The following is a 16,517-nucleotide window of genomic DNA, read 5'->3' on the forward strand; positions in this document are numbered from 1 at the left end:
GCAAACCCACAGAACTGTTGCTCAGACCCAAACCCAAATCAAGAGGTTTCAGAACTCACACTGGGAGACAGCAATCTGGATCAGACTGCTATGGGAACCTGAATAACAACACTCAGTACCCCTTGCTCCCCACCCCCCAGAAAGCAGTAGTAGGATCCAAGAGGACACAAGCTCAGTCTAGACATTCTTTCTAGTAGTATGCTGCTAATTTAGCATAAAGTCCAAACTTAGGAAAGAGGTTGACAGAATGAACAAACAAAAAATGAATCCCACCATGCTATTGTAGTGACAGGGACACTCAGAACACAAACCTAGAAGAAAAGAGTGACTCTAGAACATTTTACATGCAAAGCTTCAAAGAAATATACAGCTTGGGTACAAGTTTACTCAGAATTCCTGGAATAGATGAAACAAGAGTTCAAAAAATGAAATGAGTATATGAAGGGGAACAAATGGAAAAGACATGAGAGCAATACAAAGAAAAATTGAAAGGGGAGTTAACAGCTTCATACAAGAATACCCAAGACGGCCTCCCTGAAAGAGAATGAAGCAAATAGAAGTTAATGATTCCATGAAACATCCAGAAATATAAAAAACAAAGTCAAAAGACTGAAGAAATGAAAGAAAAAGGAAAGAATTTGGTAGCACAAGCAATTGACACAGAAACAGAAGAAGGTGGGGTAATTCAAGAATAGTTGGATTACTTGGAAGCCATGACCAAAAAGAGCTACCTATATAACATATTTTAAGAAATTCCAAAAGAAGACCACCCAGATCCCTGAGGAACAGAGGACAAAGGACAAATAGAAAGACTCTATAGGTCACATCCTTACAAACAAACAAACTGAAAACTTCCAGGAACATTATAGCCAAAATCTAGAGTTTACAGATCATAGAAAAATACTACAAGCACTGCTAAAGAAAGAATTCAAATATCAAAGAACTACATTTAGGATCAAATAAGATTTAAAAGCCATGACATCATCTAGGAGTGGAGAGCTTGAAGTATGATGTTACTGAAGGCAAGGATATAGGCTTACAACACAAGAATAACATACTTACCTAGCAAAAACTTATGTAGTCCCTCAGACTAAAGTTGTGTAGAAACTTGGAAATACAGATATAAAAGTCAAGGGAAACATGAAAAGGTGAACTTGAAGAAGTAATCATAAGGGGTTATAAAAGGGCACTGTTTGCATTCCAGTATGGAGAAATCATACATGTGTCCTCTTAGAACCCTGTCATAACTAGGTATCTCAAAGACAGTCTTATAAAATAGAGGGCCTGAGAGTAGTTTTGTTATATTTTTATATTCTTATAAAAATGTACAGTAGGAGGGAATAAGGTAGAGGAAGGGTAAGGAAAATTATCTCCCACTATTGAGGTACTCACATAGAAAACTATACAAACAAGGAGGAGGGTGTAGGGGGAGCGTGGACAACACTTGAACCTCATTCTTACCTGAACTGGTCAAAGGAGGGAAGAATATATTCACAGTTGGGTACAGAAATGTACATTTCACTCAATAGAGAAACAGGGAAGAGGTGGGAGAGATAAAAGGGATAGTATATTAAGTAAGAAATCAGTTTTAAGCAGAATAACATAATGTACAAAAATATTTATAGTAGCTCTTTTTTGTGGTAGTAAAGAATTAGAAAATGGAAGCTGATGGGCTCTCCATCTATTGGGGAATGATTGAACAGGTTATGTAAATATGATGGAATATGGTTGTTCTGTTAAAAATGATGAATGGGATAATTTTCGAGAAACCTGGAAAGTCTTGTATGAACTAATGCAGAGTGAAGTGAACCAGGAGAACAAAATTTACACAGTAACAATGATACTGTAAAGACAGATAGTTTTGGAAGTCTTAGAAGTCTGACCAGCACAGCAACCAATAACAGTTCTAGAGAACTCATGAGAAAGAACCTGACAGAGGTTATGGATTCAGAATGCACACTGAGATTTTTTTTAACATGGCCAAAACACAACTTTTATTTTACTTTTTTCGTCTTGTTTGTTAAAAGGTTTTTGTTTTTCTTTCTCAGTACAGGTCAAAGGTTGGTGGGAGAGATTATATTGCCTCTTAAGGCACACTGGAAATAAGATGTAATTTTTCTCTAGAATATTGATAGACATTGATTTGGAATTTAACGACTCTTAATTTCTTTTTTTCCAGACTATGTCTTCAGCAGTGGTACAGTTATTTGCAGCAGATCGGAATGGCATGTGGTCAAAAAAATGCTGTGGTGTAGCATGTCTTGTTAAGGACAATCCACAAAGATCTTATTTTATCAGAGTATTTGATATCAAGGTAAGATTTCTTTTACTTTTACTTTGGGGTTGTTGGAGTTTGAGCTGATCATGATCTAATACTCAGTATGTTAGATTCTTTTAACATTTTAATCACTGTGTTACTAAAGAGGTATCTTTAGTTACATGAGAAATATGACTGTTTAATTGCCACTGAATTAGAGACTTACTAAACTGAGTACCTAGCATATCAAGGCAATGATAGCCCCCATAAGCAGACTTAGTGGCTGCCCCATGTTGGTTCTCTGCTCTGTGCTTGCAGTAATTCTCAGTTGCCACCAAGTTTGCTATCTTTTACTTGAAGATTTACTACTTTGCAAATTAGTCTATTCTACTTTTGGACCCTAATTGCTAGGAAGTTCTTCCTTGTGTTGAGATGAAATCTTTCTTCCCATAGTTTGTACTCACTGCTTCCACATAATTTTTTATGACTAGAGCTAGGATTCCATGAATGATGGGAAATCCCAGGGAGGAACTTCCTCTCTCAGTGCATACTGTCAGTATCATCTTTAATTTATATTCTTAGAGAGTTGTCCATGTAGACTCAAAGGCAGGTCTTGAGCCAAGGACACGTCTTCCTGTCTACAAGGTGAATTCTATATATATTATACCATTTAGTTACCCTTTCCATGTAATTACTCTTCAGAAAATTAAAGAAAGCAGTCATGGCCCCAACAAGCCTCTCACCAAAATGCTGTACTTTGTTGTATATTATATCCATACTTTGTTCAGTTGTGTATGAATTATGGCATGGTTTCTAGTCACCCTTGATATTCTGTGACTACTATAATTTGCCAGTGTCCTTTATCCTAAAAATGTGGTGCTCAGATATCACAAGATACTACATTTACTTTTTGACTACCATAGGATTAAAATTGATAGGTTTTGTACACAAAACTGTGTTTTGCCTAAAAAGACATTTTGTCTATCCCTATCCTTGCACAATGCCTAACTAAAAATGCTTTTTAAAAAAATTTCCTTTTGTTGTATTAAATCCACCCTATGTTTTCCAGCTCTCCTTTTTTGAGATTCTATAATTTAGAAACCATAAATATGCCCAAATTCTGTGTACCTCTTATGGCAGAGAATTTTTCATCTTTCATATCCCCCTTGTCCTTATTTCTTAGGGTCTTAATTCACCAACTGATTTCTATCTCCTTTTCTCCCTCCCCACCTCTAAATGTACTGTCTTAAAGGTCAGCAGTGGTTGTTTGACTCATTCCTCTCTGGCGTATCTCACTCCCTGCATCCCAAGCCATCACCAGTTGTTTAGACTTATGTCTTGCCACTGGACTTTGATGACTCTGTAGGAGAGAGTGAGTGAGGTTGATGACTTTGAGCAGCTCTGCCTCACTTAAATCCAACTCATATGCAAGTCAAATCATCACCTTCATGATGTTGAGAACGAAAGATGAACAGCAGCATTTTGCCCACCTTGTACAATTGCATCCCACTAATTTAAATCAAATTACAGAAATTTTTATATCTATTGAATCAGCATATTTCCTCAGAGTCAATAAATACTTATTAAGTGCCTACTATATGCCAGACACCAAGCAAAGAAAGGCAAAGGATAGTCTCTGCTCTCAAGGCTCCTGGTGTGATTAGAGAAACAATATGCATACAGCTATATACAAACAAGCTATATATATAAAGGGTAAGTTGGAAATAATCAACAGAGACAAAGTGCTAGAATTAAAGGGAATTGAGAAAGGTTTCATGTAGATTTTACATGGGGCTTGAGGGAAGCCAGGAGATAAGATTTGAGAAAGGAGAACATTCTGAGCATAGGGGACAGCTAGAGAAAATGCCCAGAGCTGAGAAATAGTGTCTTATTCGAGGAACAGCAAGGAGGTCAGTGAAATGAAAATATTTATAGCAACTTTTTTGCAGTAGCAAAGAATTGAAACTAAGGGGAATACCTGAACAAGTAATCCAATATAAATGTGATGAAACACTGTTGTATTATAAGAAATGATGAAGGGAATAGCTTCAGAGAAACTTGGGAAGACTTGTATGAATTGATTTATAAGGTAAAGTATGGGAAGTTTGGAAAGGTAGAGGCAGGAGGGCAGGCCATAAAGGGCTTTGAATGCCAAACAAAAGATTTGTTGTACTTTAAAGCTGCACTTTAAGATCCCTTTGACAACTGAGAGGAAGATGAACTGGAATAAGGAGAGAAATAGAGTCAGGGAGACCAACCAGCAGGCTGTTCAATAGTTTGGGTCTGAGTTAATAAGAGCCTATACAGAGGTTGTGGCATTATCAGAAGAGAAAAGGGGACATATGCTAAAGATGTTAAGAAGTTAAAATCGACAGCCCTTGGCAACGGATTGTATATATATGGGGTGAGAGAGAGTGAAGAGTTGAGGATGACACCTACCTAGGTTGGGAGTCTGAGTACTGGAATGATGATGATGATCGTGATGATCATGATGATCATGATCATGATCATGATCATGCTCCCAGCAAGTTAGGAAGAAAAGAGGATTTTGGGGAAAAGATGAGTTCAGTTTTGGACATGTTGAGTTTAAAAAGTCTGTTAGACATTCAGTTTGAAATGTTTGCTAAGGATTTGGAGATAGGAGACTGGAGGTGAGCAAAGAAATAAGGGTTGGATAAATAGATTGGGGAATCCTAGGTATAGAGGTGAAATTGAATCCATGGGAGTTGATGAGATTGACAAGTGAAACAGTATAGAGGGAAAATAGAAGAGAGCCTGTGACTGTGACTAGATGTGCCCTGGATATAGATCCATTAAAGGAGACTTAGGAGTGGGTCAGAGAAGGAAGGGAAAGTAATGTCACAGAAACCTAGAGAAAAGAGATTATCAAGGAGAAGATGATAATGAACATTGTCAAAGGCAACGGAAAGGTCTAGAAGAGTGAGAATTGATAAAAGGCCATTAGATTTGTCAATTAAGAGATCATTAGTAACTTTGGTGGCACTTATTGTAGACATCCTTTTCAAGGATTTTATTCACAAAAGAGAGGATGAAACAATAGTTAGATGTAGTTGGATCAAGTGAGAGATTTTTGAGAATGGGGGAGCCAAGGGCATGTGCATACACCTAATGATATTGATTTTTCATGACTAGGAAACAACTAGTCAATTCAGACGATTTAGCTAAATTTGTTATATAAAAAGACAGTGTTTGCTGTTATTCTTATTAGATAAGTAATTTATTTTGCCTTAAATTGGGCCTACACAACCTGCAGCCTGCAGTTTTTCCTCTACGTTTTTCGTGGGCTGCCTGAAATCCTTTGGCAGGCCACAGGTTGTGCAGGCCTGCCTTAACTCAAGGTTATGTTTCTGGTAACACTTGTGTTTAACCTTAATTTTTTTTGTTAGGACGGGAAACTACTGTGGGAACAGGAGCTGTACAATAACTTTGTATATAATGGTCCTAGAGGATATTTTCATACATTTGCTGGTGATGTAAGTCATTGCTTACCTTAATTTGCTTTATTTATACAACTACATATTAAATGCCACTGTTCATATTTATGTTCATGAAATCACTATGTTTCTAGATTTTTCATTTCTATATATGACAAAATATAAAGAATAACTTTGTGTATTTTTAGTTCTAGAATCTTTCAAACAAATGATCTTATTAAGTAGAAGTTGCCAGCTAAAAATATAAAAAACACCAGCCAACATCATTGGAAAATAGCCTCCTTTATTTCCCAAATAATCCATTTTAGTCTTTAGACTGCATAAGAAACATTAAAAGTAACCATTTGGTATGATTTTCTTAAGTTTGGAGCAGTATTTCCTCTTTTTTTTTTTTCCAGTTTTTGTGGTGTTTGAAGTAAAATTCTAATTTAGGTCTCATTTGTAGTTTTGATAGAAAACAAAAATACAGTTAATCCTCAACTTTTTCAGGGGTAATAATTCCTAGAAAATGGCACAAAAGTAAAAAACATGAATTTTGATACATTGAAATGATGGGAAATAGAGGATTGGGTTCTCATGACCACTTCATACTATAATCTTTTGCTAGAGATTGCTGAAAATATACTTTTATGCATATAATTCTTTATAACAAAGCCTCAATTCTGATAACATGCAGTTTTCCTAACATAGTAACCATTAAATAGCCCATAAAATGCAGCGCATGAAATAAAATTGGTAACATGCAAAACGTTTTTTCCTAATAATTTCCTAGAATTCTGTGGCCTTATATGCTAACATCTTAATTAAAAAAAAATTGACATTTAACAATATTCACTTTTCATAACACAAGAAATCTACAGTATCATAATAAATAAAATAAAAATAAAATTCTTAAAACATTTTTTAACCTGAAACTTATCTTTCACTGTGTCAGATGGTGGTGTGATCATGTTGTACTGTATACTATACTGCTGTAAACCTCTCTACTTTGGATGCCCTCTGAAAACCAAGGCAGAGGTCGCTAAGAATTTAATCAGTACTGTTGGAAGACACTGAGACTAGCAAGGTCTCGATATTATTTCTGACATTTTGTCCTTCATGGCTGGCTGGTGGATGTTGTTAGACCAGCTTGAAATAATTCACTGTCAGTGATGGCTGCTTCCTGCACTATTTGAGATCCTTAAGGGTCTCAGTGTATGGAAATATAGCAGAGGCAAGTTGATGTTTAACTTTGAGGCTGCCATGATGATGGGATTGGCACCCTCAATGTCTCTAACCAGTTTGTTGATTAGGCTAACAGCAGCAGCAAACATTCTTGCAAGAAGTTTATCTGACAGCTTTATTTTCTCACTAAGCCATGTCACTGACTTGGCATGCTTGGGCTTAGAGCCCAAGAGAATTCACTTTCAGGGGCATAATTGCAACACAGAACTTGAGTTTTAAAGGCAAGCAGTGAAAATATGCAATAAATGCAAGGGAAGCATTTTACAGTGGTTGGGTGAACAAGACCAGTGAAACTCCTAGTAGGATACCAGCCTCACCTCAAATTTGTGCGCATTGTGCCTCTCATGTTTTTCTCTACTTCATATACCCATAAAGGTGCACAGTTGCCAATGTGAAAGGGGAAAATGAGTAATTAATAAAATCACTCCAGTACTTGAAGTTGTGAAAGTTAAATGTGAAAATGCTGATGATTGACTGTATAGAATAATACATTTAAGTCCAAGTATATATTTCCAGTTGAACGCCAGGGTTGTGTTTAGTACTATTCCATTTCTCATTCTTTACCCTAGTTAAGACATAGTCATTTTATTTTTTGCAATTGAAATGAACCATTGTTTCATGTACTATTTAGGGTTTGTTTATTTGGTTTTTTGGCCTATATACCTCAAGGCAAATCTAGTAGTAATTTCCTTTTTTGAATTTTAACTTCTCAACAATTTCAGACATGTCAAGTTGGTCTTAATTTTGCCAATGAAGAAGAAGCAAAAAAATTCCGAAAAACAGTTACAGACCTTTTGGGGCGGCGACAAAGAAAATCTGGTAAGTATCTTTTGCCAAGAAGTAAAGGAGAAGAAGAAAATGTGGTGGGCAGCTAGTTTCCCAAGAGTAAGATTTACTCAAGGGTCAGTCCAGTAAATCTTCCATACGGGTGTCGTTTATAAAATCCACATGCATGGTACTGCTTGTTACTGTGGGTGGTAGAAAGAGAACAAATCCCTGTCCTCATAATGTACAAAAGATAACTAGAAATACTGTTCAGGTGATTGGGGTTACAGATTTGAAAAGAGTACAGATTTGGAAAACATCCACATGAAGGTGATTGTTGAGGTTTGGATAGTGGAGTGAGCTTCCCAAGAGAAATAGTGTTCAAAAAAAAAGAAGATAAGGAGATTGAGAATAGAGGTCTGAGAAATGAACTCTCAGATTTAGAGGATGGGAAGAAGAGCCAGGAGTTGAGACAGAGAAGGACCTATCCTAGAAATAGGAGTAGAATCTGGAGAGTAAGTACAGTGTCAGGGAAACTAAGGGGGAGTAGAGTTTTAAGGAGGTGGTGGTCAACAGTGTCAAATACAGCAAAGAAATTAAGAAACATGAAGCCTGGACAAAGGTAACAAATAGGAAACAATTAGAGAAAAGAACAAAATTGTATATAATTATCTAGATTATATCGAATGGACTAAAAGTGCTATAGTTCTTCAGGAATGAAGGAAAACTGTATTTGGCTAACATAGTTAGGAAGTCTTCGTGAAGGAGACAGACCTTGAATCAGTATATGAAAGATTTCATTAGGTAAAAAGGTAGAAATAGGTCATTTCATGTTGAAGGAGCAGTATCGTAGTATCCAAAATTTCTGTGGTAGAAACCTTTGTGGTTGAACCAGATGAACACTGAAGTCCCTTTTGGTTCTGGGATTTTGTCTCCTCTCATGGGACAGTGAGTGAGAAGGCTTTTTTTTTTTTTAAACAAAATTTCAGTCCAGTAGAACGATGTCATGTATGTATAACCATATTTCATCATTAGAATGTGTTAAATGCCTAAGTGGGGCAGATAGGTTTTGAAGTGGATAGCGTACCAGGGCTGGAGTCAGGAAGACTCCTCTTCCTGAGTTCAAATGTGGCCTCAGATACTTATTAGCTGTTTGACGCTGGACAAGTCGCTTACCGTGTGCTTCAGTTTCCTCATCTGTAAAATGAGCTAGAGAAGGAAATGGCAAATCACTCCAGTCTCTTTGCCAAGAAAATCCCAAATGGGGTCAAGGAGAGTTGGATATAACTGAATAACAACAAATGCCTTACGTGTTGTGGATGTTCATAGTTTACAGACAGCACTCTTGAGTTGAGAGGATCATTGAAAACGTCATAGAGGATGTGGTGAGCCAGGCGTTCAAAGATTGATAGTGTAAGGCCATTAGGAAAATCTAGCTATACTATAATTTATGGGCCTGGTTTTTGGTAATACTTCCTTTTTATGTGCAGTTCTACCTGTTAAGAGGAGCAAAACTCCCAAGTATGTGTTCAGGAATGAAACCTGAAATGTTTGCCAGAGGTGAAGGTAGAATTTTAGATATTTCCACCTTATAAAATATTTTTTAATCCTTTTTTTTTTTAAACAGAGAAAAGACGAGACCCACCAAATGGTAAGCATTTTTCATTATTATTCCCAAAATAGGCTCTGAATATTTGTCCTTGTAATCATTGTAGAATTATATACCATATTAAGACAAAACTAAAACTTGTGAACCCTCACAACTGTTGTTTTAATGTATATAAAATACTTTACAAACTTTAAAGCGCTACATCATCATGCACTGATATTTTTGCTGTGTTCTTCATTTCAATTTACAAAAATTAAGTGCCTGCTGAAGGCAGGCACTGACTCGGTGTTGGAGGAGCAAAGTCAAAATGAAGTAGTTCTTTACTTGGTTAGGATCCATACAAGAAATGCCAGGAGAGAGAAACCACAAAATTTGCCAACTAATCAAGTACCTGAGCCGAGTGACTGTGAGGAACTAGAGGAGCACTGAGGTTGCATACCTTGGTGATTATAGAAGGGAAGAGATTGCCTTTGATGGATATAGGGAAGTTCTGGGGGGAAAGGCAGCTTTGGGATAAAAGAGAAAAGAAAAGTTGTTTTGGGAAGAGAAAGGGTTGTTTTGAACATGTTTGAGATATCTATAGGATATAGATTTGAGCTCAGGAAAGAGATTGCAGAGGTCAATGAGTCACTGGCATAAACCTAGAGGAGGTAATGAACTCAGTGAACAGCAGAAAATTTTTCTTGAATATAACAACGACATCCACAGAACTGAGTAAAGACTTCCTTTTTCTTTTCTGCAACAAAGTCACCTGTAACTCTGTGATCATGTGGGAAGGGTGGGTGGTACATCCTCCGAGTTTGGAAGATGGTAATGAGCATCCAGAGCTGTTTGATCAAGGCCTTTTTCTGTCTTTTAAAAGAATGGATTTTAGAGAAGCTGGAGTTTATTTTAGTTCATTTATTTAAAGAAGTAAAGTTTATTTTTCCATGAAGATAAGTCTTTGACTTTACATTGAATGACATGTGCCTGAATAAGATTTACTTAGACTACTAGAACTTCACTACCGCTATTGTGAATAGGATAATAAAGTTGGATGATAGGTAATTGAGAAGCTTTATAATCAGCTCTTGATCTTGTTTTTTCCCCATAAAAACAACTTATGCTCAATGTAATTAGCATTTTTCTTTCACCAGATTTATTCTTTACCTTTATTTTTAAAATGCCTTCAGTCTTACAGTATTCTGAAATTTATAAACATTTATCCTTCTTTTAGAGTAAATAGTTATTCCAGATGTGCTGTTGACCTTATGAATTTAGCAGCATCAAATGATTTTATCATGTTGATTCTGAATATAATATATACTACTCAAGCTTTGGAGTTGTTACTTGAGTAATGCACATCATGTTTCATATATTAAGAATCAGAATATTGGGATCCCTTACATGTGTTGTATTGTACCCAGCAAATTAAGAATTAAAACAGAAAAATCTAGTTTATGATCTCAAGAAGCTTTTATTTTATTAAAGACATCTATAGTAAAGTTCTAGGGATACAAGGAATGTATGAACTTGAAAACATAGAAATGTACATATATGCATACGTATATACGTATATGTATTTTGTTGATTTAAAAACTGACAACTCATTGGCATAGGGCTTTTGAATTTATTTTTAAACTCTGGTTCCTTCTGTCAAATTACTAAATGAAGTAAAGTAATCATAGTCTAACACATCCAGAAATCTTCTGTATTTGACTCTGGAATGCATCATTTTTATCCGTATTCAGTGCATTTAAAATTATATTGTATTACATGGGCACATTAAGTTGGTTTGTATTCCTTAGGTATATAGTAACATTGGGAGAAGGCACCATGAGAATTTGTTGGGAAATGAGAGGAAATTAAATCAGAATTATAAAATGCTCTAATTTGCATATGAACTACAAGTGACTGAGTTGATCGTCAACATTTTGCTGCAGTTGTTGACATTTATTCTTCTTAAACATTTAACCTTATTGCCAAATAGAAGTATATGAATGGTAGATTCCAATTCAGTTAGTAGGTACAGTTTGTAAAATGAGTTGTAGACTGTGTCACAAATTGGAATTTCCCTGAATAAGCAGCTAATCCTAAATAAATAGATTGGACTTCCATAATGTTACCTATACCTGCATAATTTTTTGACACTCAGTTTTAGAGCTTTCACAGCTACTCTCTCCCACTTCTCCATCTTCCCTCACCTCCCCCTTTTATGTTTCTAGCCATTGTGATGCTGCCACCTGGTGGAAACAGCTGCCTCCGTAGTCCACACTAGGAAGCTGGTGATTTCCATAGCTCTAGATTTTGACTGTGTATTTTTCTTAACAATCAAAATAAATCTCTTTTAAAAGCTAAAGATCATATTAATCATGTATTTTATCTTTTTGAAATAATTTAGAATTTTACAAAAACTTTTCAAGAAATTAACATGCTTTATGATTCAGCATGGTTTTTAATAATTCTTAGTTTTTCTTCCCTAAATTCTCTCAGAATCCTAGCTTGTGGTCCAGTTTATCTTATCTTTCACTGTCTAGTACCAGAGAATATTTGGGCTGTCTTTTTCTCCTTGAGAATCCAATGGCTCCTTCTAAGCTAATTAGAGAAGGTTATAAGGTATACTTTGGACCTTTGGACTAGAAAGGGTTTTGCTGATCCCTCTGTCTTAGCTATATCCTGAACTGTTTAGGATATCTCTTCAATTTCCTTGTGATTCTTTATCCCTTGGTAAAAAGAGAGGTAATTTTTCCACATAATGCCTTTCAGAGGAAAGTTATAATAGTCCTACTCTTTTGCTCTTTGCTTCCTAAGCAAAAATTACTAGCTAAAAGTGCCTTCATTTAAGCATTATCCTTCTCTTTACCAAATTCCTAATAATAGAGCAGCCAGGTGGCACAGTGGATAGAATGCCAGATCTAGAGTCAGGAAGATTCATCTTGAATTCAAATGTGGTCTCAGCCACTTACTAGCTGTGTGACCCTGGGCAAGTCACTTAACCCTGTTTGCCTCAGTTTCCTCATCTGTAAATGAGCTAGAGAAGGAAATGACAAGCCACTCCAGTATCTTTACCAAGAAAGCCCCAAATGGACCAGAGTCAGACGTGATTAAAATGACTGAACAACAGTAATTGCTTGTAGTCCTAAACTCATTCAATTCCAAAGCCTTCCAGAAATTTCCCATATCTTTTACATAGAACATTGTTTTTGAGTGGAATTTTTTCAGCAAGATTTTCAAATATAGTTTCTTTTACTCTTTAGACTTCAAAGTAAAAATTGTTTCCAGCAAATCTAAGTACTTCTATCACATGAAATATGTAAAAAAAGAAAATTCACATACTGCCTTCAAAAGACTGATGTTTTAATTGCATATGAAGTAACAGAAGTGCCATCAAATTCCAGGATGTTACAGGATCTCCTTAGTGAGATTCACGTTAACTTAAAAAATAATCATCCTAACAATCATACAGAAAAAAATGGATTTTAAAAATCTTTATTTTTCAAATTCTGACTTGCATAATCTAGTCCATTGAGCTAGTATATGAGTACATTTATCTAACACAGGCACTGCAAACAGACACTGGAATTAGCCCAAAAATGAATGAGAGAGTGGTCTAGACTACAGTTTTAGAATTGTTCAGTACTTTCAAAGATCCCAAGTTTTACCCTGATAGACAAACCCATCTTTCTTTAACATCGCTGTGTTCCTGGTTATACTGTGTCATTGTGGATCCTGGAATAGTACTCTCTCGAAGAGATCAGACTTGTGGATTAACCAAAGGGCAATGATCAGATACATTGTGGGTATAAGTAGATACAGCTTATTTTCATTGTTGGCATATGCAGAAGAAGTGACTATAGTCATGTTATCCAGGATATGTATGATTAGGTAAAATCACACAGTCGAGGTGTAGTATTTTATGTAAAGAATAATAAGGAGGATCATTGTCTCTGTCATAGATATTCTATCATATACTTTATCATAGAGTAGGTAAAGGAGAGTTAAGTATAGTAAAACTGGGAAGATCGGAAGGGAACAGGCTATAAAAGACTTTAAAAGCCAAGCAGGATTTTGTATGTGATCCTAGAACTAATATGGAGCTGCTAGAGTTTATTGAATAGGAGAGTGACATAGTCAGACCTGCACTTTAGGAAGATTGTTTTGAGAGCTGAATAGAAGATGGATTAGAATAAAGAGAAACTTTAGTCATAGAGACTAACCAGCAGGCATATAAGAGAGATATTGTGAAGGTAGAATTGACTAGACTTGGCCACTGATGGAATTATGACATTCCCCTCAATGTTAAGCTCTTCTAACACATTTCAAATTACCCAATTTTTTCCCCACAAACATTTGATTTACACATAACTTTCTGGAACAAGTACTACAAAACCAGAAATCAACTATACTACTTTCTCTGGTAGTTAGAAAAAGATACTAGATTAAGAAATCTATTACTGGATCCATAATCTCATCAATTTGGACACTCTTACTCCACTGATTTGCATCATATCCACTCATACCTGTGCAGTTCTTGTCCATATTCTCCCATAAACCTTTCACAGAGGGTAAAACTGACATGCTTTTAGAAAGCCTTCCTCTAGGTCTCCTTATACTTTATTGAGGTGTAACTGGTTATAATTCTGTTTGCAAAACTAGTAGTTACTGTCAAATCAGCCTTGGTATAAATTCTGATTTTCCTCTCTCTCATTTGCTTGAAGTCATGTACCTCTGCTATTTAGTAAGTGTATCTCTGTTGACCTGAAATTGATAACATTATGGTCCTCAATTTACAACCTGGAAATATTTTGGAACTTCAGTGGATTTCTAATATTGTTGGTAAGGACACTCCCTCCATCAGTGCATAATGCCACCTGTCCATACTGTATAGTACCTGGCACATAGTAAGCAAATAATAAATGCTTTATGTATCAATATATTTATTTTTCTCTGCATAAATTTTCATCATTATGTACCTGTTCACTTCTAAAGATCCTCCATAGATGATCTGTCTAAGGTTCCAGAGGCTTTCCTCCAGATCTTTTCACGTTTTATGTGTACTAATAGAATGTCAGGCTGTCCATTTGTTATCCCTTGCTAATGCCATATGGCCAACCCATCTCTTTTTCCTCAGTGATATACCAAGTGGTATCAGTACCACTTCTTAAGCATAGATCATAGTTAGAAATATATTTCAGCTTACTTGTGTTTACCATTGAGTCTCTCTCCATTGGCTTTTGAGTCTCCTTCAATTTCAGGTGCTCAGAAGTTTTGTTATCCTAAGGATTTGTGTTTATGTTGAAGAGAAAGGCCTTTGTACTAGGGACCACCTTAGCATCATTAAAATCAATGTACAAGTGTTTCAAATGTAATCTTCCTCATTGTCTTTAACTTATTTATTTCTGAGCCCAATATAGCAGAATCTGAGAGGGAGAAAGAGAGATGACAAATAGAAAAATTCAGTAGACTGCCTGTCCAACTACATGTCATAATCTCAGTTTAATTTTTCCTGTATGGATTTTTAAATCAGTCATTTTTGAATGGTAATTGAGCTCATTGGAGAGGCCTTATAATCTGCAACTTTAGCACACAGCACATTATCGTTTGCAAACTGAAAATTCTATAAAAGGGAGTAGAGGGAAGTTAGAAGAATCATAAGTAATATTCATACCCTGAAATAAGGGAATGTCTACAACTCTTGACCTTTGTCTCTGCTTTTCATTTTTTATAAAATCTTCTCCAAGTGCATCCCTCTTTCTTACCCCTTTATTTGGAGATCATTCCAATATAATTGACTCACACCCATGCCCTCTGTCTATGTAAATACTTTTTAACTGTTCTAATAATGATAAAGTTCTTAGGAGTTATGTGTATCATCTTCCCATACAGGAGTATAAACAGTTGTAAGTTTTATTGAGTCCTTTATGACTTCTATTTCATGTTTACCTTTTTATTCTTCTCTTGAGCCTTGTGTTTGAGAGTCAGATTCTCTATTCACCTCTGGTTGTTTTATCAGGAATGGACAATAGTCCTCTGTTTTACTAATTGTCATTTTTTCCCCCTGAAGAATTGCACTTAGTTTGCCTGGGTAGGTTTTTCTTTGTTGTAATATTAACTCCTTTGCCTTATATTATATCATATTCCAAGTCCCCTACTTCTTTAATGTGAAAGCCACTGAATCTTGTGTGGTTCTCACTGTGTCTCCATGAAATTTGAATTATTTTTGCCTGCTCCAAATATTTTCTCTTTAACTTGGGAACTCTGGAATTTGTGTATTTATAATATTCCTGGGAGTTTTAATTTTGGGATTTCTTTCAGGAAATGATCAATGGATTCTTTCGATTTCTACTTTACCCTTTAGGTCAGAGATATCAGGACAATTTTCCTTGATGACTTCTTGAAATATGGCATTTAAGCTTTTTTTTTTTTTTTTTTTTTTTTTTTTTTTGTTGATTAGGGCTTTCAGGGAGCCCAATAATTCTTAAATGAGCTCTCTTCAGTTTGTTTTCCAGGTCAGTTGTTTTTCCGGTGAGTTATTTCCTATTTTCTTCTATTTTTTTTTCATTCTTTTGACTTTGTTTTTTATTGTTTCTTGATGTTTCATGGCATTATTAGCTTCCACTTGCTTGATTCTCATTTTTAAGGGATTATTTTCTTCAGGGAATTTTTGTACTTCTTTTCCTATTTGACCAATTCAGCTTTTTACGTTTATCTCTTCAGGGAATTTTTGTGTTTCTTTTACTATTAGGCCAATAAGGTATTATTTTCTTCAGTATTTTTTGCGTCTCTATTACCAAATTGGTCTCTTTTCATAATTTTTTTTGCATTATTATTTTCCCAATTTTTCCTCTATCACTCTCACCTCTTTATATCTTTGAGGAATTCTTGTTGGGTTTGGGTCCAATGAGCATTTTTTGAGGCTTTTTTGGTAGCTGTTTTGACATATTTTCCTCTGAATTTGTTTTGGTCTTCCCTGCCTACATAGTAGCTTTTTATGGTCAGATTATTTTGTTGTTTGCTCATTTTATCCAACCTACTTTTTGACTTTGAATTTTATGTTAAAATTTGGCTCTGATCACCTAGAGGTGGCGTAGGTTCCATCCCAAGCTATAGGCTTTTTCTTGCTATTCTTTTCTGAACTACTTTGGGGTGGGAGGTGTCTATAAGTTTTTGACACTTCCAAGATGGTATGATCCTGGGAGAGGTATGGTCACTGCTCTTCTAGTCTATG

At 35.6% G+C, this 16,517-nt stretch overlaps 1 protein-coding gene across 2 annotated transcripts in view; it reads left to right on the forward strand.

Moving 5' to 3' along the window:
* WASL (WASP like actin nucleation promoting factor) overlaps positions 1-16,517 on the forward strand; it is a 112,191-nt gene that overhangs the window by 50,921 nt on the left and 44,753 nt on the right. For both annotated transcript variants that reach the window (XM_036759612.1, XM_036759613.1), the window contains exons 2-5: positions 2,180-2,314; positions 5,665-5,751; positions 7,659-7,755; positions 9,329-9,352. In XM_036759612.1, the coding sequence (XP_036615507.1) occupies positions 2,180-2,314; positions 5,665-5,751; positions 7,659-7,755; positions 9,329-9,352 (343 nt within the window). The remainder of the gene's footprint in view (positions 1-2,179; positions 2,315-5,664; positions 5,752-7,658; positions 7,756-9,328; positions 9,353-16,517) is intronic.

This window comes from Trichosurus vulpecula, chromosome 5, assembly GCF_011100635.1.
Source record: "Trichosurus vulpecula isolate mTriVul1 chromosome 5, mTriVul1.pri, whole genome shotgun sequence".
Lineage (NCBI taxonomy): Eukaryota > Metazoa > Chordata > Mammalia > Diprotodontia > Phalangeridae > Trichosurus > Trichosurus vulpecula.